Source organism: Enhydra lutris, unplaced genomic scaffold, assembly GCF_002288905.1.
Source record: "Enhydra lutris kenyoni isolate GAN:26980312 unplaced genomic scaffold, ASM228890v2 scaffoldscaffold4, whole genome shotgun sequence".
In the NCBI taxonomy this organism is placed as follows: Eukaryota; Metazoa; Chordata; class Mammalia; order Carnivora; family Mustelidae; genus Enhydra; species Enhydra lutris.
The window spans coordinates 12,165,146-12,190,073 of NW_019154088.1; the positions used below are offsets into that span (position 1 = coordinate 12,165,146).

The 24,928-nt window shown below is 52.0% G+C and overlaps 2 protein-coding genes across 17 annotated transcripts in view; one reads left to right on the forward strand and one right to left on the reverse strand.

The window, feature by feature from the left end:
- The first annotated feature begins 386 nt into the window (after nt 1-386).
- LOC111140052 (microtubule associated protein 1A) lies at nt 387-20,499 on the forward strand. Its single transcript, XM_022492430.1, has 7 exons — nt 387-624; nt 1,588-1,689; nt 9,469-9,551; nt 9,817-9,957; nt 10,195-18,358; nt 18,509-18,729; nt 18,929-20,499. The coding sequence occupies exons 1-7, from the start codon at nt 387-389 to the stop codon at nt 19,082-19,084; spliced, it is 9,105 nt and encodes a 3,034-aa protein (XP_022348138.1). The 3' UTR covers nt 19,085-20,499.
- A 959-nt stretch (nt 20,500-21,458) lies between these two features.
- LOC111160646 (diphosphoinositol pentakisphosphate kinase 1) overlaps nt 21,459-24,928 on the reverse strand; it is a 43,680-nt gene continuing 40,210 nt past the window's right edge. For 14 of the 16 annotated variants that reach the window (XM_022523888.1, XM_022524007.1, XM_022523998.1 and 11 more), the window contains one exon: nt 21,459-23,453. In XM_022523888.1, coding sequence (XP_022379596.1) covers nt 22,507-23,453 — 947 coding nt within the window. In that variant the 3' untranslated portion in view covers nt 21,459-22,506. The remainder of the gene's footprint in view (nt 23,454-24,928) is intronic. The other 2 variants (XM_022523989.1, XM_022523916.1) reach the window with 1 other exon arrangement.

The following is a 24,928-nucleotide window of genomic DNA, read 5'->3' on the forward strand; positions in this document are numbered from 1 at the left end:
CAATATGGCTCCCCTCAGTTCTGGCGACGCTGCGGAATTGCCAGACAGTACTTATCCGGGAAACATCCTAACTAGAAGCTTCTTCCGGCGCCGAGGCAATCCACTCGCCCCTCCACCCGGTCCCCCAGAGCCCCACCCCTGCCCAAGTCGGGGTGGGAGCTCCGTATGGAAAAAACGAGAGGGGGATGACAAGGGGAGCCACCACCCCGACGCCGCGGGTGTCCGCAGGGCCAGAACGCCGCTGCCCCAACCGGGACCCTGCGGCGCCAGGGCTCCACCCCCTGACAGGCAGCAGCCAATGAACGGGTCCTGCCGCCGGCCTTTAAGAACCGCGCACACTCTCCCTGCAGCGGACGCTGCCGGCCTAGCACTCCAACGGAGTTTCCATGGAGACCGAGGCTGGGCCTGGGCGGCCTAGCGGCGTTGCCATGGAGACAAGTCCCGGGCTGGGGCTCGGAAGCCCAGGCTCTCTCCTGGCTCAGAACCCCGCGGAGCCACTGTGCGAGGCCGGAGCCGCAGTGGCGGCAGCACGCTGGGACCTGCGGAAACACTCTTTGCTCATCGTGATCGGTGATATCGGTACAGAGAGTCAGCTGAGGGCCGTGCGGGCCCACCTTGAACAAGGTGAGCCGCTGTCCTGGCCCTGCTTGGGGCATCCTCCATCCCGTGCTTCCCCGCCATCTGTGTACGTCTGCATTCTCCATCCCTAGGTTGCACGGACTGAGATCTGCGCTCCCTGTTAAGCTGTATCATCAGTCCCGGTCACCTGCATCTTTCATGTCGTGCGTCCATATCGTCTCTAGCTACTAACATTCGCTTCCTCATCCCTACCGCACATCCCATGGCGTTCTGCAATCTCCCGGAGGCTAGGGAGCTCTGCTCCCCTGGGGCCACCCTGGTCACACCCCTCCCACTAGCAGTGTCTCAGGCCAAATGTCTTGAGGGTCCTCACCATCCCCTGCAGAGTCCATGTTCCTACCTTAGTTTCTTCTTTAGGGTCCCTGAACAGGAACAAGGTGCTTTCTGAACGTCGCAGACAAATCTTAAATCTCTCAGTGCCAGCGGTAAACCTGAGAGTGACCTTCGTGGCCAGAAGCTCCTCAGTCCTCACCTCCCTCTCCAGTTGCCTGCCTATGGCGCAGTGCTGCGGAGCCACCTGCGGGTGGAAGCAAGCCCGGGAGGGGTGGAGGCAAGGAGAGGGCATAGAAGGAGAGTCTAGAATATTATTTAACTGTAAAGACCAGGAAGGCAGCCCCCAATATCTGGGAACCGGCCCTTGTCACTTCTATCCCAGCTGGGCAACTCTGCAAGAAAATGACTATATACAAACTCATTAATGACCAAGTTTAGCCTAAACTCTTCCCTTCTCTCTCTGGCTGAAGCAAAGCTCAAGAAATGCACGAGATGGAAAATAGACATAGGTACCAGCCACCTTTCTTAAAGACGTCACTGGGGCTGATCATGGCAATCCTTACCCTCTCACTGTCCTTGCCCCTTCTGTGAGCTTTGGAAGTACTCCCCTAAGTCCACCTCCACTGACCTTATCTAGAGCCCTCTTTTCTCTCTCTCTCTCTCTCTCTCTCACAGGGATTCTCTCCTGGAACATTGACTTATCATCCTTTGACTTGAACCAACAATTGAGACTCTTCATCACCCGGCACCTAGCTCACTTCTCCTCAGAGGTCAAAGGTTAGGACTAGTGTCATTTGTTTCAGTTCTTTGGGTGAGGGTTGGTTATAGAAGAGCAGAGTTCCAGTCTCTCTGGCAGAGCTGGCTTTGTGAGAGGTTTGGGTTGGGCAGAAGGGAGGGACTCTTGAGGGGAAAGTTGCAAACCTCCAAAGCTATCCTTGCATACCCAGTACCCTTTGCAGACAGATGGTATAATGGTGGATGGAGCCTGGAGAACAGAATGTCTACCTGAGAAGAGGGTGGTTTAAGGAAAGCTGTTGACATGCACTTAAGGGAATGAGGTACTTCTCTCGAGTGATCAATCATCTTCCATGCAAAAACCCACTCTTTTTGTGTTCCCCTTTCTGTATATCCTAGCCTTCTTGCTTCCCTTTATAGAGAACTGTGAGTCCCCCAGTCACCTTCCCAGGTCCTTGTTTAGTGCCTTTCCCTCAGTTTGCACAGCCTATGGTTTCAGGATTTCTGGTTCCTTCTTTGGTTCAGCCAACAGATCTCCAGAGCAGAGCAGAATCCAGGTACCAAAGGCTGATGAGCACCATCAAATCCAGGGTGGAAGCAGGGTCTCCTGGATTTGCTGCCACAAGAGCTGGTCACACTCAGATTTGGCTCTGAGATCAAAGTTCACAGGATTCAGTTTCCTATTCTGCTGGGTGGGGAAAATGGGTTAGGGATTTAAGAAAATATTTTAGGAGTTATCATTCCATGTCAGTATCTGTAGGGTGACTGCAGAAAGCCCTATATCCCATTATAAAAGTGGTGGGCATCTGGTCATGATATTGGTAAATGCTGACACACCAGTCCATGTGCCAGTGCCTTTATGGAATGTAAAATCCAACCACTCAACAGTCACTGCCACCAAATGACTGAAATCATATCTTATACAGATAGTTATCAATTAGCCAGTGTAGTGGATAGTCACCTCCCCTCTTTAAACTCTTCATACTCCTCCTGCTAACTGCCCCATCTTTAGTCATTTCCCTGATCACTGACTCCTCTAGAGATGCTCCTAGAGAGAGGCTATGAGAGGGTTAATATGACTAACATTCCATTATCCTAGGAGTATGTGCAGCATTTAAAAAAATGAAGCTGGCATCTCCTTCATGTGACTGGCTTCCCGTGAAGCTAGCTACTCACTGTTTTGAGACTGCCTTCTCTTTAGAATTAGTCATGTCATGGCTCCCTCCATTAGCACTGATGATTGAAAATCGACAGTTTTGCTGTTTATTAGTTCTAGGATCTCTGGTGTAAGCTGGATAAGTAGATGACAGCAGTTGAAATGAATGACTGTATTGAAGTTTGGGGGTTATCTGCTGATGTTGACAATTTACACTGAATTCTCTAACTTTGTCCTCCGAACAGAAATTTAAGAGTAGGCTGCTTTCTGGAATGGTGTAAGAATGAACAGAACTTAAACCAAAATGCTTACCCATTCTTCAGATTAACATTCGGAGATCCTTGGGAAGAAACTTAACAGAGAGGTGCATAGTTACCCTCAGGCACCTTTCAGAAATGAGCGCTACTATATAAACACCTACTTGACCTTTTTTAATCAAAGAGTTTTACCATAGTGTTCCCGAGGAGCATAGGGCAATAGTCCCAAGATCAGGGCTCACTTTAGCATACTGAATTTTTTTTAGGTTTGGACATTTTCATGGTGGCCTGTCTATGTCCCTGGAGAACAGTGGAGAATTTCCTGGAAAAACCCACAGGGCTCAAGACAGCCACAGCCCCACCCCTGCTGGCTCCTCTTTCAGCTGTCCCCACAAACAACAGTCAGCTCAGAGCAGCTGCAGACACTGCCCCGCCCTTCAGCCTCCCGTTAGAAGAGAGGCAAGGGGAACCAGGCTGCTGGGATGGGCTTAAGGATATATGTTAGTCCGTTATGACTTAATCCTTTCTGCCCCCACCCCCACCCCCACAGGCGAGGCCACCATACTTCTCACCTCTCCTCAACCCTGGGACAAAAAGCCGAGAAAGGGGACAAACATGTATCCTACAGTATCAGGGCAAGTGCAATCATTCCTATCCACTATCCACTCCTCACTGTCTGGAACACAGACAAGGAAGGACCCACTGATGGAGAGTCAGTGGCCCAGCTCCTTCTAGCGGTCAAATCTGGTAATGGCTTTACAAGGTGAATTTTGCGCCAGAAAGTCTCCAGTGGTGACTTGCAGCCTTCCTTTCTAAATTCTGCGGATAATCTGGAGCTTCCAAGCATTATAAAACAAACCCAGAAACTATTAAGACATGGAAAACTGAGTTTAAACAACACTCTGATACTTCTGTTGCGCACCTACAGGAAATGAAGAGACTTTCGTAATTTATAATTCATGATTGATAGTTTAAGACTCTAAGAAACATACTGAAGGATCAGTTTGTAGGCCTTCTGTGTGACTCTCCATGACCACGGATGTGCTCTGAAGGTGTTAGTTCTGTTATTCTGCAAACATGAAAGCCATTCTATATTAATATAGTAGCTCATTAGCCCCTACAACTGGGGGTCTGCACTGCTGTCTGAAAAGGGAAAGCAGTAAACATGAGTAGTATTTTAAGTCCCTTCCTGCAGACATCTCCAATTCTGGGTTTGCCTGGGAGCTAAGGGTATACTCTAGAGCTGGTCTGGTCTGAGATTCTGATTTAGGATTTCCCTGGTCATAAATTCTCTATGAAAGAGAGACAGACTTCCAGGGGCATTTGTGCACTTCAGGTTCAGGATTCTAGGAATGAAGCACTTTTTTTGTCTCTTGTGCTGTTCATTCTTCCCTGCATTATTAGATGGTATTAACACTATGCTCATTTTATAGTTCAGGAAGCAAACTTTTGGAGAGGTTAAGTGGCTTGTTTAACAGCACAGTTAATAAAATGGTAGAGTCAGGTCTCAAATCCAGGACTTGTAGTCACATTTTGAGTCTGAGCTCAGGCGTCTCTCTCTTTGGCATCTCACCATTTCATTGCCGAGACCCTAGGAACACAGCAGGTGGAGGGTCAGTTGTGGTGGGTGGCTGCTCAGAGGGTGAGGGCTGAAGGAAGACTCTAGTGTGAGTTGGAACTATGCCCAGGGTGTGGCCCTTGGGGGCAGCAGCTGAGAATAAGGGTGGGCTCTGCATTGGGCTGGGATATGTTATTTTGTTCTTAAGCCAAATGTCTACTCAACTTTCCTTCTTAGCACACTCCAGAGAGCCCTAGAAAGCAGGTAGGAGATAGAAGGTTTGAGGTGGGAAGAAATAAGAAATATGAAGTTGAAGAAAGGAGGAGTTTTCCTTTTGTGATGCTCAGAACTCAGCCTGGTTTGTGTTGTGTATCTCTGCAGATGGCCTCCTCAATCCAAATGGGGCTGTTGCCATGTTGCTGCTTTGCATCTCCGGATCTGAGCAAGGATTCCTCCTCCTCTGTTCTCCCTTCTCCCCCCCCCCCCCCCACCAAGTTCTGGTGACTCAGCTCCTCCTCTCTTCTGGCTACAGTTAAGGGGGGGATGGGGGATGCTGAGAGCAGAGACTATTTTGGCTTCTCTGACCTTCAAAAGCAGCTCTTGGCAGTCTGGGGCAAGGGTGGGGCTGGTGCTGGGGTTTGAGTGGGTGGATGTCAATGTGTGGAAGGCATTAGGAGTTGGCCAGGACTGGGGATGGTTGATGGATGCGAAGAGGGTGAGGAAGGACTCTGTGCGAACGAGCATCACTGGATTGGAACCTTGTGCTAGAGCTCTCAAGATCTTCCCTTTGAGTCTTTTGAGTCCTGAGACAGGAGTAGAGACTAAGGGAAACAGGACCAACATTGGAAGGATTAAGATAGTATAAGAAAGAGACATCAGAGAGAAATTAAAAAGTACAGAGACAAGGAGAGTACAGGGACACAACACCCTACAAAGTCATAAGACTTTTTTTAACCCAAACACGTACTTTATGCTGCACTTAATAATTGGCCTATAGTAAGTAAATCTTGCTTGGGCCTGGGACCCTGGTGATTCTCCTTGGTCCCTGTTAACTCTTTCACTGAATGGCAGTGAGTGGCAGAATGGCCACTGAGTGGCAGAAACCACCCAGCCTCTTCAGATCCAATGACCCAAGAATTCCAAATATCAGTGCTAGTGTGGCTACTGTGTGGTGTTGCACTGACATAGAACTATAAGCAGCTCCCAGGATCCCTGTGCCCCGCCCCGGATGGGCTAGGGACAAGTGTCCATTCTGGAATTTCAACCTACCCTGCAATCTAAAATGAGACTTATTTCTACCTTCCCCGGGTTTCTGCAGCTGTGGCTCAGAAGCCCACAGATCTCAGCACAAACCCTTCCCCAGGCTTCATCTCAAGTGGTCCACTCACTCTTCATTCTTGCGGGTCCCTAGTCCCTTTGTCTCCTGCTCCTTCAGGAATTGAAGGTCATTCCCTGGGTCTGAAGGGAGAGGCGGCAGATGGTTCCTGAGGAAAGGGGGAGGGCCAGGCAGCCCATACCTCCTGTGTCCCTGCAGTGTGCCCTAGCACAGGGCTGTTGACTGATGCTAAAAGGGTCTTTCTTGACTAAACAGCATGGGGGGAGAAGGGCCCTGTGGGCCATTGGAAACCACCTGGGCTCTTTGAGCTGCTAGACAACTCCTCAGCCCCCCCGGAGCCAAAGAGAAGCCCCAGAGCATGACATGATGAAGGCAAAGAAAGAGTTAAGTCTCCAGTGCCTCGTCATGGACCAGCCCCTCTTCCCCGCCCAGGCGCCGCCCTCCCCATCAAGCACCCCCCCCCCACTCCCACCCCAAGTGCGGCAGACTCTTCCCTGAAGCTGCCGGCTGAGGCCGGAGCTGCAGCCTCCATGAGGGGCTCCTGCCCACACCCCAGGGTAAGAACCTAACCAAAGGGCTTTGCATGGGGTGGGGGGGGGGGGAATGCTGCCGTAGGAGTAACGGGAAAGGAGTTGATACCTAATCTGGTTTGTTTGGAATTAGCCCAGCACGACGGGCAAAGTGGGGGAACCGAGAGGGAAGATGAACATTACTGGCTGTGGGGTCGGCTTGGACCCATGACCAGGTGGAGGCCATTGGACCCAGGACTGTGACAGTCCCATCTCAGCCTGGGCTGGGGCGGGAGACATCACCCGAGGGTCAGCAGCAGAGGGTGGTGTCCCTCGCTCTGTCTGGCAGCCCGCGGTGCTGGAGGAGTTTAGGGGCTATGTCTTTGGGCAGAAGCAGAAGAATCTGAAGGAAAGGCGGATGTTATGGGACTGCGCCTAATGGGAGGGTCTCTGGTGTCAGCTGCTGGATTGCTCAGCTGCTTCTATGCTGGGGGTGAGCAGAATAGCGAGCGTTTGCCAAGTAAGGGAAGGTGGGGGACACTGGGGGGGGGAGGGAAAGGGAGTAAAGGGTCATTAAGACGTGGCACTCGCCTCTTCTCAGACAAACCTACTCGCATTGGGCTCCCTGCTCCCATTCCCCGAGGCCAGCTTGAGACCTAGACTCTAAGCCCCCGCTTCTGGCTCCCTCCGGCGACCGGGAGCACTCCCTCCCCAGCAGCTGCCCTGCATTCCCAAGTCCTGTCAACCTCACAGGTTCCAAGTCTCAGCCCCACCCCCACCCCATCTCTGCTTCTCTTCCCAAGATGGGGGCTCTCTAACAGAGGCGCCAGTTTCTTCTCCCTCTCTGCGTCCCCCCCCAACCCCCCATGCAGAGGCAGCCAAGAAAATGACTTGTCATGCTGGGGTGGGGGGTGGGGGCGGAGCTGGAGTCTGAGCTCAGCGCGCACACTCGCATACACTCACACACTGCGGCACACTGCAGCTGCCCAAGCGGCCCCCCCTCCCCTTCTGCCTCACTGCGGAGACACCTGCCCTCCTGCCTGCTCAGCCTCAGCACCCGGCCCGCCTCCATCCCAGCATTGGCCATGGCAAGTGCCCCTGCCTCACAAGAAGTCCCTTCCAAAGAAAAAGGAAAAACAAGTCCACTCCCTTCGGTGGGATTGCTAGGGGAGCAGAAGGGAGAAATCAGGCTTTCTCCCAGGCCTCAAAAGGAGGGGTACAGGATACAGACCATTTCGTTGCCAGTCAGAATTGGAGAGCACATGGGTGAGGAACAGGGTCTTTCGCCAAGACAGGAACAGGGATCAGAGAAGTCTAATGGTCATACACAGGGGACTATGAGGAATGGGCTGCTAAGGGGAGGAAGAGGAAAGCAAATCAGTCTGTACCACAGATATTTTTCTTCAGACCATCCTAGCTTGACTGTGTGGGCCTGTGCATCTGTGTTGTGGGGAGTGCAAAAACTGCCTGTGCCTATGACCAGACCACGGCTAGCCCGGCCCTTCCCTGGACCTTGATACCCCTCACTGGCCCAAGCCCTGCCCCAGCCTGTCTCTAATGTGTTTCTCATCCTCTGAATTGACCTCAAAGCTTCCTTCAGTTGCCAAGTTAATAGAAAAGAACCCTTGAACTCCTTTTGGGCCCCAACCACACCCACCATCCGTGAGGTTTGTTCTTCTGACCCCATCCACAGCTCATTTCCCTGCAGCTGCAAGTTTGGCCCCAAGCTGCCAGATCTGCCTGATCCTGGCACTAGGGCTTGTCCTCCTAACAAAGGCCCTGGCCCCAGGCTTCTCTCATCCAAACCCCAGAAAGAGGAGAGAGCTGGATCACATAATCTAGGGGAAGGTTATGAGCTCTTCCACTCTTATCTCCCAGATAGCCCCCTTGCAGACCGAGTATTCAAGTCTGCATGCAGCAGCTAGGATGGCCCGGAGCAGGGATGGCCACATCCTCCTCTCTTATCTTTGAACCCGCCATCTTTTTGCTGCACTGCTTGGTGTTTCCTGTGAGTCTGGAGAAGGAAAGTAGATAGGGGAGTTGAGGCTGTCTTGTTTTTCTCCATGGCCTGGGAGACACTCTGAATCTCTCCATCCTTGGTTGTTTCTTGTTGGTGGGCCCCTAACTCCAGTTTGTGGCTTTCTGTCTCCATGGCAAAGGGCCCGTGGGAGAGGGGTAAGGATGACAGTTGACACTGTTCACAGGGGATGGGCTGTGGGGCAGTGAACCAAGCCTCTCTTGTACCTGAGGATATGGAGGTGAGGAGGGAGAGGGAATGGTGGTGGCAATAGTATGATTGTGTGTATGTTTTTAAGTGCAGGCTTGGCCTCTGAGGAAGTAGAAAACAGAATGAGAAATTACAGTCCTGTTTCTCCTCTTTGAATTGTAAAACCCCAAAGGTTTGGAGAGATAGAAACTGAGTCTTTGGAATGGGAATTCTGGCCTTGGATAGGGGATGGAAAGGAGGATGGGGAGTCTGTAGACACTGCAAAGAAGTGTCTATGTCCTTATTTCCAGGGATTCTACTGGCATGAAAGCCCAGGATAGAGGCAGGCTAGTGAGGAGAGAGCTGAGTAAGGATCATGATCCCGGGAGCCCTCCCTCCAGCTGAGCCCCCCATCCCCAGGCAGCACCAGGAGCTTAGTGCTCCAGAGGGACAAAAGCTTCTTGTCAATAGGGCAGCCTGAGGCAGGAGTTCCGGGCTGAGGGGGTGTGGGTACCAGACTGAGCAGGCAGAGGGTGTGGCAGATGAAGGGAGTGAGAAGACTGCCAGTGTGGGAGAGGGGAGGAGGAAGCCCTGAAAGGGAAGGGCTGGAGGAGCCAGTTCCTAGACCTTACTCAGCAGTATCCAGAGTGGCAGGATCTAAGGCTATCTGGGCTTCTCTTTCCCCTTAGTCCCATTTTGTGATACTATATTCTTTTCTCTCTTGCCCCACACAATACCTCTCCCTTTTAGTCTATACCCACTCTCTTCAATACAAAATCCTGCATCTCTCCTCCCTCAGGCCAGAGGACCCTCTCCCACCAGAGTGAGATTCTAGAGACCATCATCCTGGTAAACCCTAGTGCCGACAGCATCAGCTCTGAGGTAAGATCGGGGCCTGAGCCTTGCCACTAGGGTTCGCTGGAAATGTTATAACCCGCCTCTGCCAGTACTACTGCTGGAAGGCCCAAAGTGCCTGGACTTGGCTTTGAACCATCTAAGCTGCCTTATGATCCCCAGCCCCACACTAGAGATGTTGTGGGCCAACAAGTGGGGAATGTGTCCTAGCAGTACTGAGGGCAAGCAGGAATAACCAGGGCCCTTCCCTGGGTTTCCTCCATCTGCGACCACTCCCGTCTTTCCCTTCCAGGTTCACCATCTCCTTAGCAGTCCATCAGCTCACAAACTACTAATCTTGAGTGGGCAAAGTTTAGAGCCCGGGGGAGACCTCATCCTTCAGAGCGGTACCTACTCTTATCAAAACTTTGCCCAGGTCCTTCACAACCCAGAGGTAAGCTCCACATCTGCATATCTGGGAGGAACAGAATATGGGGTAGGACTAGAGCTGTGGGGAGGGATCCAAGCATGGGAAAATCTCAGGTTGCTTGACCAGAGGGAATGCTGGCAGAAAGGTAGGAGGAAATCCCCTCACAAAGTGGTGGAGACTGGCAGATTGAATCTAAGTCGGGTTAAGGCAACCCCAGGTCTCTACCTGACCTGATCAGCCTTTCGTCTCCCATTCTTCTAGATTGCCCAGTTGCTCAGCAATAGAGACCCTGGGATCCAGGCCTTCCTCACTGTTTCCTGCTTAGGGGAGGGTGATTGGAGTCACCTGGGACTATCCAGTTCCCAAGAGACCCTGCACCTCCGACTAAACCCTGAGCCCACGCTGCCCACCATGGATGGTGTGGCCGAGTTCTCTGAGTATGTCTCTGAGACTGTGGATGTGCCATCTCCCTTTGACCTGCTAGAGCCCCCTACCTCAGGGGGCTTCCTCAAGCTCTCCAAGCCTTGCTGCTACATCTTCCCTGGTGGCCGCGGGGACTCTGCCCTCTTTGCCGTCAACGGTTTCAACATCTTGGTGGATGGTGGTTCTGATCGCAAGTCCTGCTTCTGGAAGCTGGTGCGGCACCTGGACCGCATTGACTCAGTGTTGCTCACACACATCGGGGCAGACAACCTGCCAGGCATCAATGGACTCCTGCAGCGCAAAGTGGCAGAACTGGAGGAGGAGCAGTCCCAGGGCTCTAGCAGCTACAGCGACTGGGTGAAGAATCTTATCTCCCCTGAGCTTGGAGTTGTCTTCTTCAACGTGCCAGATAAACTGCGGCTGCCTGATGCCTCCCGGAAAGCCAAGCGCAGCATTGAGGAGGCCTGCCTCACTCTGCAACACCTAAACCGCCTGGGCATCCAGGCTGAACCTCTCTACCGTGTGGTCAGCAACACCATTGAGCCACTGACCCTCTTTCACAAAATGGGTGTGGGCCGGCTGGACATGTATGTCCTCAACCCTGTCAAGGACAGCAAGGAGATGCAGTTCCTCATGCAAAAGTGGGCAGGCAACAGTAAAGCTAAGACAGGCATTGTGCTGGCTAACGGGAAGGAGGCTGAGATCTCAGTGCCCTACCTGACCTCTATCACTGCTCTGGTGGTCTGGCTACCAGCCAACCCCACTGAGAAGATTGTACGTGTGCTTTTTCCAGGGAATGCTCCCCAGAACAAGATCTTGGAAGGCCTGGAAAAGCTGAGGCATCTGGACTTCCTGCGGTACCCTGTGGCTACACAGAAGGACTTGGCCTCTGGTGCAGTGCCTGCCAACCTCAAACCCAGCAAAATCAAACAGCGGGCTGACAGCAAGGAGAGCCTCAAGGCCACTGCCAAAACAGCTGTAAGCAAGCTGGCCAAACGGGAGGAGGTGGCTGAAGAGGGAGCCAAGGAAGCTCGCTCAGAACTGGCCAAGGAGTTAGCCAAGACAGAGAAAAAAATAAAGGAGTCATCTGAGAAGCCCCCAGAGAAGCCTACCAAGCCTGAGAGGGTGAAGACAGAGTCGACTGAGGCCCTGAAGGCAGAGAAGCGAAAGCTGATCAAAGACAAGGTGGGGAAGAAGCACCTGAAAGAAAAGATATCAAAGCTGGAAGAAAAAAAAGACAAAGAGAAAAAAGAGATCAAGAAGGAGAGAAAGGAGCTCAAGAAGGATGAAGGAAGGAAGGAGGAGAAGAAGGATGCCAAAAAGGAGGAGAAGAGGAAAGATACCAAACCTGAGGTCAAGAAAATTTCCAAGCCAGACCTTAAGCCCTTTACCCCTGAGGTTCGTAAGACCCTCTACAAAGCCAAGGCCCCTGGCAGGGTCAAAATGGACAAGAGTCGGGCTGCTCGTGCAGAGAAGGAGCTGTCTTCCGAGCCCCGGACACCCCCAGCCCAGAAGGGGGCTGTACCACCCCCAGTAGTCAGTGGGCACAGGGAACTGGCTCTGTCTTCACCAGAGGACCTCACACAGGACTTTGAGGAGCTGAAGCGTGAGGAGAGGGGGTTGCTGGCTGAACAAAGGGACACAGGACTAGGAGAGAAACCATTCCCTCCAGACACTGCAGAGGAGGGACCCCCGAGCACAAATGGCCAGGGAATACCACCCTCTGTCCCAGGGCTGGAACACGAAGAACCTATGATGAAGGAGAAAGAGGCTGTCTCAGATGTCCCTGAAGAACAAGGAAGCAAGGATAGAGGCCCAGATTCTGGGGCTGAAACAGAGGAAGAGAAAGAGACCTGGGAGGAAAAGAAGCAGAAGGAAACAGAGAGGCTCCCTGATAGAACAGAAGCCAGAGAGGAAAGTGAACCGGAGGTAAAGGAGGATGTGATAGAGAAGGCCGAGTTAGAAGAAATGGAGGAGTTGCACCCTTCAGATGAGGAGGAAGAGGAAGAGACAAAGGCTGAGGGTTTTTACCAAAAACATATGCAGGAAGCCTTGAAAGTAACTCCAAGGGACAGGGAGGCCCTCGGGGGCCGGGAAGTAGGACTCCAGGGCAAAGCTCCTGAGAAGGAGACCTCTTCCTTCCTAAGCAGCCTGGCCACACCTGCAGGAGCCACTGAGCATGTCTCTTACATCCAGGATGAAACAATCCCTGGCTACTCAGAGACAGAGCAGACCATCTCAGATGAGGAGATTCATGACGAGCCAGAAGAGCGCCCAGCTCCACCTAGATTTCCTATAAGTACGTATGACCTCCCTGGGGCTGAAGGTCCTGGCCCCTTTGAAGCTAGCCAGCCTACAGACAGTGCTGTTCCTACTGCCTCCAGCAAAGGCTACGGAGCGCCAGAGACTGAACTCACCTACACCCCCAACATGGTGGCCGCCCCTTTGGCTGAAGAGGAGCATGTGTCCTCGGCCACCTCAATCACTGAGTGTGACAAGCTTTCTTCCTTTGCCACATCCGTGGCTGAAGACCAGTCTGTGGCTTCGCTCACAGCTCCCCAGACAGAGGAGACAGGCAAGAGCTCCCTGCTGCTTGACACGGTCACAAGCATCCCCTCATCCCGCACTGAAGCCACTCAGGGCTTGGACTATGTGCCATCGGCTGGAACCATCTCACCCACCTCCTCACTGGAAGAAGACAAGGGCTTCAAATCACCACCCTGTGAGGATTTCTCTGTGACTGGGGAGTCAGAGAAGAAAGGGGAGATTGCAGGGAGAGGGTTGCCTGGAGAGAAAGCTGTGGAAGAGAAAGAGGAAGAGACCACAAATGCAGAGAAGTCTGAGAAACTTTCTAATCAATTTGGAGCTCCAATGTTTGGTGCCCCTGGGCATACCCTACATCCAGGGGAATCAATCCTTGGAGAGGTGGAGGAGCGCTGCCTCAGCCCAGATGATAGCACAGTGAAGATGGCCTCTCCTCCACCATCTGGCCCACCCAGTGCCACCCACACACCCTTTCATCAGTCCCCAGTGGAAGAAAAGTCTGAGCCCCAAGACTTCCAGGAAGCAGGCTCCTGGGGAGGAACTAGGCGTATACCAGGTGTGGGCAAGGAAGATGCTATAGAGCAGATAGTTAAGCCAGGGCCTGAAGAGGTCGCCCTAGAGGAGGAGGGAAAGTTGCCTTCTCCCAAGAATCCCCCTGCCCAGGAAGTACCTGTCAGCATCGTTGGGGGACATACAGGCTGCACTATCCAGCTGTTGCCAGAACAGGACAAAGCAATAGTCTTTGAGACTGTGGAGGCAAGAGAGCCCCCAGGCCCAATTCTGGGAACAGAAGCCCTTCCCAGAGATTTGAGAACATCACTCCAAGAACCTGGTGAAACTCAGAAAGATGAAGTGCTCCAATTTCCTGACCAAAGCCTCTCCCCTGAAGATGCAGAGTCCGTATCTATACTCAGTGTGGTCTCCCCAGATACAGCCCACCAAGAAGCCATCCCCAGGTCTCCCTGTGGCCTGACAGAGCAGCAGCTACACAAAGACCTTTGGCCAGAGGTATCTCCAGAAGAAACCCAGTCACTTTCTCTCTCAGAAGAGAGTCCCAGCAAGGAGACTTCTCTGGATATCTCTTCTAAGCAGCTCTCTCCAGAAAACCTTGGCACCCTCCAGTTTGGGGAACTAAGCCTTGGAAAGGAAGAAAAGGGGCCTCTAATGCAGGCTGAGGACACTTCTCACCATCTAGTGCCTGCATCTATTCCAGAACCCCATGCAGCCGCAGTGTCGCCTTTCCCAGATGGGACCACTGCATACCCTGCTCTGGCAGACACCACAGATGAGAGCCCTGATAGGAAATTACCTGCCAGCCCCTTATTTCATTCTACATTGTTGGGAGATGGGAAGCATTCACCTGGTGTAATCACCAGCCCTAGTGAACACATTCTGACACCTGATAGCTCCCTCACCAAGAGTCCTGAGTCTTTGCCTAGCCCTGCCATGGAGGGCATTGCCATGGAATGGGAAGGTAAAGTTTCAGAGTTGAAAGACAGAACCCCAGAGCAGAGGGACGAGGGGCCTGAACCAAAATATGAAGTCCTACAGCAGGACAAATCTCTGGAACAGAGGGATATTGTGGAGCAAAAGGATACAGCCATGGGTCAGAAAGATAAGGCTCTGGAAGAAAAGAACAAGGCTGTAGAACAGCAAGATAAGTGTCTAGAACAAAAAGGCAGAGACTTAGAACAAAAGGTCACAGTCCTGGGACACCAGGACAAGGCCCTGGAAACAAAAGACAAAGACATAGAACAAAAAGACAAAATTCTAGAACAGGAGGACAAGATCCTAGAAGAAAAAGATGAAACCTTAGAACAAAAAGTCAAAGACACTGAACATAAAGACAAGGCTCCAGAGGACAAGGTCCCTGAACTGAAGGGCAAAGCCTTAGGACAGACAGACGAAGCCCCTGAACAGAAGGACAAGGCTCATGAACAGAAGGATAAGACCTTAGAACAAAAAGACATTGACTTGGAACAAAAAGACAGGACTCTAGAACAGGAGGACGAGGCCTGGGAAAAGAAGGATGAGGCCTTAGAACAAAAATACTGGGCCTTGGGACAGAAGGCTGAAGCTCTGGAACAAAACAATAAGGCTGCTGAAGAGAAAGACAAGGCTCTGGAAGATAAGGACAAAACTCAGGAGCAGGAGAGCCCAGTGCAGGAGGATAAAACCATGAAACAAAAGGAGAAGACCCTAGAGGAAAAATCTCGAGAAAAAGTTGAGGCCGTACAGCAGAAGGAAGAAGCTCTGCTAGAAAATACCAGAACTCTGGGTCTGGAAGAGAGCCCAGTGCAGGAGGACAAGGCCTGGGATCAGGGAGAAAAGTATGGGAAGGAGCGGGATGTGGTCCAGGAGTGGCAAGAAACATCCCCGTCCAGAGTGGAGCCAGTTGGAGAACAGAAAGAGGCTGCCCGGACATGGGAGGACACCTCTCCTGAGCAGGAGGGCAGGTACTGGAGGGGCAGAGAGGATGTGGGCCTGGAACAGGACACATACTGGAGGGAGCTGAGCTGTGAGCGCAAGGTATGGTTTCCTCATGAGCTGGATGGCCAGGGGGCCCGGCCACGGTACACAGAAGAGCGGGAGAGCACTTTCCTCGATGAAGGGCCAGATGATGAACAAGAAGTGCCCCCACTGGAGCATGTGCCCCAGAGCCCCTGGGCCTCAGACTTCAAGGGTTTCCAGGAGCCCTCACCACAGAAGGGGCTAGAGGTGGAGCACTGGCTTGCTGAGTCACCAGTTGGGCTGCCACCAGAGGAAGAGGACAAGCTGACCCGTTCTCCTTTTGAGATCATTTCTCCTCCAGCCTCCCCACCTGAGATGGTTGGACAGAGGGTTCCTCCTGCCCCAGGACAGGAAAGCCCTATCCCAGAGCCTGAGCCCATGCCTCCTGTGAGGAACGAACCCACCACCCCCTCGTGGCTGGCTGACATCCCACCATGGGTGCCCAAGGACAGACCCCTGCCCCCTGCACCCCTCTCCCCAGCTCCAGCTCCCCCGACACCTGCCCCAGAGCCACACACTCCTGCGCCCTTCTCCTGGGGCACAGCTGAGTATGACAGTGTGGTGACGGCAGTACAAGAGGCAGCAGCGGAGTTGGAAGGTGGGCCATACTCCCCCTTGGGGAAGGACTACCGCAAGGCTGAAGGGGAAAGGGAAGAAGAAGGTGGAACTGGTGCTCCTGGCAGCAGCCCTCAAAGCTCAAAGGTCCCAGAGGCCAGCGAGAGCCATGCCACCAAGGAGCCTGAGCAGATGGAGCCCGAGGAGAGAGAGCCCACACCCTATCCTGATGAGAGAAGTTTTCAGTATGCAGACATCTATGAGCAGATGATGCTCACTGGGCTTGGCCCTGCATGCCCCACCAGAGAGCCTCCGCTTGGGGCAGCTGTGAATTGGCTGCCACACATCTCAGCCAAGGAGGAGGCTGCTGGCCGAAACCCATCTGCAGAGAAGGAGCTTTCATCTCCTGTCTCACCCAAGAGTCTCCAATCTGACACTCCAACCTTTAGCTATGCAGCCCTGGCGGGACCCACTTTACCCCCCAGACAGGAGCCTGAGCCAGGACCGAGTGTGGAGCCCAGCCTTACCCCACCTGCAGTGCCCCCCCGTGTTCCTATCCCACTGAGCAAAGGCCCAAGCCCCGCTCTTAATGGTAATATCCTGAGCTGTAGCCCAGACAGGAGAACCCCATCCCCCAAGGAATCAGGCCAGGGTCACTGGGAAGATAGCACTAGTGACTCGGAGCTGGAGAAGGGGGCTCGGGAACAGCCAGAGAAAGAGGCCCAGTCCCCAAGCCCCCCTCACCCCATCTCTGCAGGGCCCCCCACATTGTGGCCTGAGAGTGAGGTACATTCCAGCCCTCCCTCAGACTCACACGTGGGTCCTGCCCGACCCAGCCTGGACTTCCCTGCTTCAGCCTTTGGCTTCTCCTCATTGCAGCCAGCTCCCCCACAGCTGCCCTCTCCTGCTGAACCACGCTCGGCACCCTGTGGCTCCCTCGCCTTCTCCAGGGACCGAGCTCTGGCTCTGGCTCCAGGGCCCCCCACCAGAGCCCGGCATGATGAATATCTAGAAGTGACCAAGGCCCCCAGCCTGGATTCCTCGCTGCCCCAGCTTCCATCACCCAGCTCTCCCGAGGCCCCTCTCCTTTCCAGTCTGCCACGACCTGCTTCACCAGCCCTGTCTGAAGGCTCCTCCTCAGAGGCCACCACACCTGTGATTTCGAGTGTGGCTGAGCGCTTCCCTCCTGGCCTGGAGGCTGCGGAACGGGGGTCTGGAGAGCTGGTCCCAGGAATGGAACCAGCTACCCACGGCATCTGGGATCTCACTCCTCTGAGCCCAGCACCCCCACCTTCACTGGACTTGGCCCCAGCTCCAGCTCCAAGCTTGCCTGGAGACACGGATGATAGCACTCTGCCCTGCCGCCTGGAGTGCACAGGGACCCCCACCAAGAAGCCAAGCCCCTCCGAAAGTCCCTCTGGGGATTGTGCCGCCAATGGCCCAACTGAAACCAGCCCCAACCCCCCAGGCCCTGCCCTGGCCAAGGCTGAGAAAGAAACAGCTGAGTCCTGCCCTGCCTGGGAACGTGGGGACTGGCCTGAGGGAGCAGAGAGGAGTTCCCGGCCTGAGACGCTGCTTTCCCCTGAGCAGCCACTGTGCCCTGGAGGGGCTTCTGGAGGTCAACCCAGGAGTGTCTCCCCTGAGGTTGAGGCTGGGCCCCAGGGATGTGCTGCTGAGCCTCGGCCACACCGTGGGGAACTCTCCCCATCCTTTCTGAACCCGCCTCTGCCCCAATCCACAGATGAAGGTGACCTCTCAAGTGAAGAAGCTCGGCTAGTAGGGAGAGGGGGACGGCGCCGGGCGGGGGGCCCAGGGGCCACAGGGGGCCCATGCCCTGTGGCTGATGAGACACCCCCAACATCAGCCAGTGATTCAGGCTCCTCACAATCAGATTCTGATGTTCCACCAGAAACTGAGGAGTGTCCATCCATCACAGCTGAGGCAGCCCTCGACTCAGATGAAGATGGGGACTTCCTGCCTGTGGACAAAGCTGGGGGGGTCAGTGGAACTCACCATCCCAGGCCTGGCCATGACCCACCCCCTATCCCTCAACCAGACCCCCGCCCATCCCCTCCTCGCCCTGATGTGTGCATGGCTGACCCCGAGGGGCTCAGCTCAGAATCTGGGAGGGTAGAAAAGCTACGGGAGAAGGAGAAGGCACAGGGGAGAGTAGGGCGCAGGGCCCCAGGCAGGGCCAAGCCAGCATCTCCTGCCCGGCGTCTGGATCTTCGGGGAAAACGCTCACCCACCCCTGGTAAAGGGACTGCAGATCGAGCATCCCGGGTCCCACCCCGACCACGCAGCACTCCAAGCCAGGTCACCCCAGCAGAGGAAAAGGATGGACACAGCCCCATGTCCAAAGGCCTAGTCAATGGACTCAAAACAGGATCATGTAAGTATAACATGAAAGGTGGGAGAGTTGGTGGGTTGGGGTTGGGTGTGGCTGGTCAAAGACTCCAGGAGTAGAGGGACTGTGGGAGGAAGAAGATTGCTAAAAGTTTTCTACTTTACCTCTCCAATGAGTCCTGGCTTATCTCTACAGCGGCCTTGGGTTCCAAAGGAGGCTCTGGCCCCCCTGTGTACGTGGATCTCGCCTATATCCCAAATCATTGCAGTGGCAAGACTGCTGACCTTGACTTCTTCCGTCGAGTGCGTGCATCCTATTATGTGGTCAGTGGGAATGACCCTGTCAATGGAGAGCCGAGCCGGGCTGTGCTGGATGCGTTGCTGGAGGGCAAGGCCCAGTGGGGGGAGAATCTTCAGGTGAGTGGCAAGGGATGCTGAAGAGGAGGTCTGGTCGAAGCTTACTCAGAGGCAATAGTGGAACACAGTCTCTATTCATAAAAGGACTGAGCCCTTTCTGTGGGCAGTGCGACTACTTCCTAGACCATCAGGCATGATGACCCATCCTCCTCACTTCTCTTCACATTGTCACATCAGGCACTTCTTGTCTCCCTCCTAGGTGACTCTGATCCCTACTCATGACACAGAGGTGACTCGTGAGTGGTACCAGCAGACTCATGAGCAGCAGCAACAATTGAACGTCCTGGTCCTGGCTAGCAGCAGCACTGTGGTCATGCAGGATGAGTCCTTCCCAGCCTGCAAGATTGAGTTCTGAGAGAACTACTCTCCCTTCCCCAAGGATCTGCTCCCCCAGCTCCCTTAGAGAATGGCTATTGCTGAGTCCTTTGGGGTTGAGGGACGTGGGAGCTGGGGTGGGAGAGACGCGACAGGATGTCTTATTGTGGAAACTTGGGCTGGGCTAAATGGAAGGGGTGTCCCTCCCCCTCATCCATACCCGAAAGGAATTTCAAAACCAAAGGCAACAGGGAGAGGGTAGAAGGAGGGTAAAAATTAGGATAGGAGATCATCTGATGCCTGAGAACCCTGGAGCACCCCTTCTCTTAACACTACCAAGAGTTTGTATTGCGGGGGGAGGAAGGGTGGGTCTCAGCAATCTCCTCCCTCATGGAGCTAGATCATATCCCCAGACCCGGGAACCTCTTTATCTCTATTTATTTAGCATCCTAAGGAAGGATCTCCAGTAGTAATTTATGTGACCTGGGGGGCAGGATTCTGTCAGTGAGGTGCCCAGAGCTGCGCTCTTTCCTCCATCTCCCATTCCCTTACCCACCAGGGTCTGGGTTCCAGCAGGGGTCCAGGGGTCCACCGCTGCTACACTGTCCCACTGCTTCCCTCCATATCTGAATGTCTCAGTCCAAAACTTGAAGCTCTTTTGACCAATAGACTGGTGAGAGAAGAAAGTTGCTTATCCTCCCAGTCCCTGCTTCATACCATTCACATCCCAGAGCTGTGCTCAGACCAGGCCTATTGGGCAGCACAAAGGGGCAAGGAGAGCCCAGCCCCAATCCCTGAATTCTTCCAAGCTCCCTGATCTTTTGAAGTTTTCACCCACCCATTCCAGTTATCCTCATCCCTTTTCGTCCCCTGCTTGGCTTCTCTGCATGTGGTCATCTGCTGTGGCCTGGTGTGTAATGGGTTAAAAATAAGCCACTGCCTGACATCCCAACATTTGACACCCCAGCAATGTGTGACTCCCCCAACATTCCACTATGCCATCCTGCAGCTGAAATGGGAACACTGGTTGCCTTTCCAGCCCCAAACTCTTGAACAGAGGATCTGGGAGGTTGAGGCCATGCCAGAGAACTTGGGGAAGATGAGAGGGAGGAAGGGAAGAAGGAGACAAAGCTGAGCTAAAGCTGAACTCCTACTGAGTAAGATGAAAACTGGCTGGGAAAAAAAAAAAAAAAAAACCACCCCAGGAGAGGACCTCTCCCCAAGCAAGCCAATGAGCAGCCCTGCCAGACTACTGCCGGACTGAGAAATCCAGACGCTCGCCAGGGCTCTCTCTGCCAAATGACTGTGTGGAAACCAAAATGAGCCGGCCTGTGTTCTTCCTAGCTCCCACCCTCCCTGTGCTGCTGTGCTCTGCTCCTCCCCACACTTCCCTGCTATAGTTCCCAGCTGCTGTAATGGAGCCGCCTCCAATTCTAACAATAAAATCAAGTTCATTACAGATGCTGTAGTGCTGCTTAGGCTTTTTCTGACTGTATACATTGCTTAGTTGCTGGCCCTTGGCTTCTACCTCTCTGCTTCTCCCACCACTGTCATTTATCTCAATGTCTTTGATAACTGAAAGCAGCTCCAGGACCCAGGGAGGCCAGAGAACATAGGGTAGATAAAGGGAGAAAAAGACATGGGGAGCCAACTAATTTCTGAAAATGAGAACACCAGAGTATGAGTAAGAGGGGCCTAGGATGGGGAGATACATTTGGTTTCGGGGAGGGAAGAGGGGCAGGGGTTCTAGGAAGGGGATCTACCTACTTTGGGGTCAAGAGCCAAGGAATGAATAACCACCATTAAATACCTGGATAAGGGAACATCAAACAGGCAAACAGTTGAGAAGCCCTAAGAGATCCAGAGTCTAATGAGGTTGTAAAGAGCACTTACCTGTGCAGTTAGGACTTGTACTGAGTAAAGGCTGGATTTTTCCCTGCAGGGAAATCCTTTATAGTCCTGGGTATGTCAGGAGAGGCCAGGTTGAGAACGTAAATATATGGGAAAGGGGATATTGCAGTCCTTCCAGTGTTCTGGGCTTTCCCAATATAAATATGTCAAGGAGGCAAAGAAAGACCATAACCCCTTTATATCAACTCCTCCAGACACTCCAAAGCATCAGAGTGAAAAACTAAGAGGGTGATTCCAAGGGTCTGGTGAGAAGGCAAGTACTCAGTGGTGCTTCACAGAGATAGAAATTCTCTCCCTGACACCACCACTCAGATGACATTTTGGGATGGTGGGCTGACTGCCACAGAGACCTCTGGACCTTCTAGGATGCCTGATCTCTTTATCTTATGGTCCCTTTCCACTCAACTACAACAGCTTTTGAGTAGTTCCGATTAATTCAGTCACAGACAGGATGGATTTATATTCTTGAACTCAAAAGGACATCATCACCACCATCACCACTCTTATTATTTCATATTTATTGAGCACTCATAATGTTCTGGCCACCCCACTCCAGTGACTGCATTACTCCTCCTACCCACACCCATTCCCATCCCTATATCTTTGGGAAAAGCTTCATAATCACACCTGACCCTAAACACACAATGACAAAAGGAAATACCTCTTGGGGACCCTGGAGTGTTTGGTCTTTGGCCAGTCTGTCCCTGACACTACTACAGAAATATATATAATCTTTGCTCATGTCTGTACAATATTGATCTCTGCAGATTGCTTAAAATAGAACCTGATTTTCTCTACTACATCATCTTTTAAGCCAAGTAGCCCCACAACAAAAGGAGGCCCAGCTTCACAGATTGGCCAAGAACCCCCAGAGCATTTTAAGTAGTTATTCTTAAATTTTCACAGCAATCTAATACCTATTTCTCCCTGGAGCTATTGGGACAGGTCTGAGGCAGAGGGGGAATTTGGGATGATAAACAAAACACCCATAAGCCCAATCTAAAGATTAGTGGCCACAGTGGATATTTGTTGGGAAGGGGACTCTCTTTTTTCCCAGACATTTCAGACAGACATGCTGGGCCCACCTGAGGAGTGCTAGCAAACACAAGAGTCCTCCTGAATGCACATATGGTCTAAGGGTACCTTGTGAAATTGTGAATATTTCCCCAGAAAAGTGGAGACCTTGAAGCCCTCTTTTGCACTTGCTGTCCCTGGATGGTGTCTTCAGCAGTTAAACGGCATTTCCTTTAACAATCCGGAATTTCCTGGGATGCTCAGAGGAGGTTGGGTAATGATAGATCAGCCCACCCCTTGACGGAAATCCTATTCCAGTCTAATGGTCAAGTGAGGAGTCAATGGCTGCTTTGAGCATCAAACCAGCTCCTTCTCAAGCCCAGCTCTGGCACAGTTCTTGGCTTCATGCCAAGAGGGCTGCTTCCTCAGACACCTCTGGTGAGATCCAAGGTCTTACACTGGCAGGTGAGTTAGCCAACAGAAGAAGTTGCTAGCTCAAATAGCTGGTATAGTGTGATACCACTAATGAGAACATGATTAATCACATGTTGCTGGTGGGAGGGGTGAGTACTGGTCATGGGCTAAAGACTGGCTCTGAGGGTTTGGATCACTAGATGGATACTGGGCTTGGGGAATACCCTCTCCAGGTAGCTGGTCAATCACCTCAGAGGCCACCCAGGACTCCTGATTAACCTCAGGGACTTCCTGGACCTGCAGATCATCCTCTCCAGGGAACTCTTGGGATGGTTTATCAGCCTCAAGAATGTCCTGAGACAACAGATTGATTGCAGAAGCCTCTTGGGTCAGCCTGTTAACCTCTGCAAAGAACTCTTGGCATGGCTGGCTGAGCTCCTCAGGGGTCTCTTGGGTTGGCTTGCCAACTTCCATATGGATTTCCTGGACTAGGTCACCAACCCCTCGAGGGAACCCATGGGCCAGCCTGCCAACTTCCACAGGGACCTCTTGGGATGGATGGCTGACCTCAGGGTTCTCCAGGCAAAGCTGGCAAGCTTCATCAGAGATTTTCTGGCACAGGTGGCTCGCCTTCTGGCACGGCTGGTGGATCTGAGGAACCTTCTGACATATCTGGTCAACATTGTCATGGCTCTCCTGGCATGGCTGGCTGATGTCAGGAACCTCCTGGCATGGCTGGCTGACCTCTTCAGGGATGTCCTGGCATGACTGGCTGATGTCAGGAACCTCTTGGCAGGGCTGGCTGATCACCTCAGCAACCTCCTGGCATGGCTGGCTGGTTTCCACAGGTGGTTCCTGTGAAGACTGGCTTGATTCAAAAGGCTCTTGCACCCCTTCAATGGGGAACTCTTGTTCTCCATTCCTAGGGAGCATCCCAAGGCTTTGATGTTCTTCAATCATGTGTGAACTTACAGAAGGTTGATCACTAAAGCCAAAAGGGCAGTTACCATCCACTGCAGTGGGGGAGGAAGGACCAGCACTGGACACAGTGCTGGAAGGGCCACTGCTATCTGTAAAACAAAGTCAGGAGACCAAGTCAGGCAACTTGGAAGAGTAGGCTCTATTCTGTGTATGCTGTTCAAATGCTAGAGTCTGAATTCTCCCCAAGCTATGCAGAGATTGCTCAATTAGCCCAGCTCAGGAACTGTTACTCTGACCTAATGTATGCTACATGAGTACACAGGAGCACAAAGGTACATCTAAGACTTCAGGAGAGAGTAATGAGGCCCACTTCATCCAGTTCTTTCACAAATATACTCCCAACGCAACTCTGAATTCACATGGTCTACTTCCTACTTTGGAAGCATACCAAGCTGTATCCCAGTGGTTCATAATGAGATAATTTTTAAAAATACGAATTTCAAGGTTCCATCTTTAGAGATTCTAATTCTGTAGGTTTAGGGTAAACATGTGGGGTGGAGAGGGAATGAGGTCTAATGGCCTTTTGTTTTTTGTTGAAATACTCCCAATTAAATTTTGTTGAAATACTCCCAATTAAATCCGAGGTACATCTTTTGTAAAGAATCATTTTTTTTAAAGCAATCAATGTATTTCTGGGGCAAAGGTAATCATTGTTTATAGCCCAAGAGGCAGTTAAGCAGGAGAATGTAGAAAAATCTTGTGAATGAAAACAGCAGGAAGGAAAATTACCTGAAGATTGAAGACTTCCATGGAATCTCTAAACAGCAAAGGTTCTTAATTAATCTTCCTGGGGGTGGGGGGGTCACTGAACCCTTTGAAACTCTAATGACAGTCATGGGCAATCTTCCCAGAAAAATATACATATGGATATTCATACTAATCTTCACAAATAATTCCTGGGGTTCAAAGACTTTACCCTGAAATCCATCCATGGATCCAAGGTCAAGACCTTCTAAGTCTTGGGACACACAATGTTAGAGGCTTGTGGATGTTACAGATATATACAGCACAAAAATTAATTATCCCATATTGACAGTAATAAAATGAAGGGCTCAATTACACTGGGGGACAATTCCTACCCCAATCTCTACTACTTCATTGACCTCTAGCAGGGGACTAATCTACTTTCCATTTTGTAAATGTATTTATTAATGGTATTCTAATTTTATATTCAAAGTATTCTAATATAAATACTGATCGATTTTGGATATAGGGGGCACCTGAATATCTTGTCATCAAAGAGAACCTGGGAAAGCTGGCAAGCCTGAGCCGCAAAGGCTGAATCAGTCATTGAGTTTAGGGTATGCCAGTTTTCTCTTTTCTATAAAGGGCCACAGGTGGCATGCTTCAAGCAGAAGAAAGAGGAACATGGTTTGGGCCAACAGGGCCTATTTACGGCAGACAAACCCTCAAGAAAATATTTACCAATGAGGCTACATACCTCATACTGAGTCAAAGATGTGATAGTAGATTAAAAACAAGAAGAAAAAGAGTTACCCAAGGATAGAAGTAGCCTTAATATTCACTTAGTGGTTTGATTCAAGCAAATCAAAGAGGTCAGACA

What these genes read in the sequence shown, in the direction of transcription:
- LOC111140052 (XM_022492430.1), top strand. Translation starts at nt 387, where the DNA reads ATGGAGACCGAGGCTGGGCCTGGGCGGCCTAGCGGCGTTGCCATGGAG. An exon ending in CCGACAGCATCAGCTCTGAG is followed by an intron (nt 9,552 to 9,816) that starts GTAAGATCGGGG and finishes TTTCCCTTCCAG; the next exon opens with GTTCACCATCTCCTTAGCAG. An exon ending in TGGACTCAAAACAGGATCAT is followed by an intron (nt 18,359 to 18,508) that starts GTAAGTATAACA and finishes TTATCTCTACAG; the next exon opens with CGGCCTTGGGTTCCAAAGGA.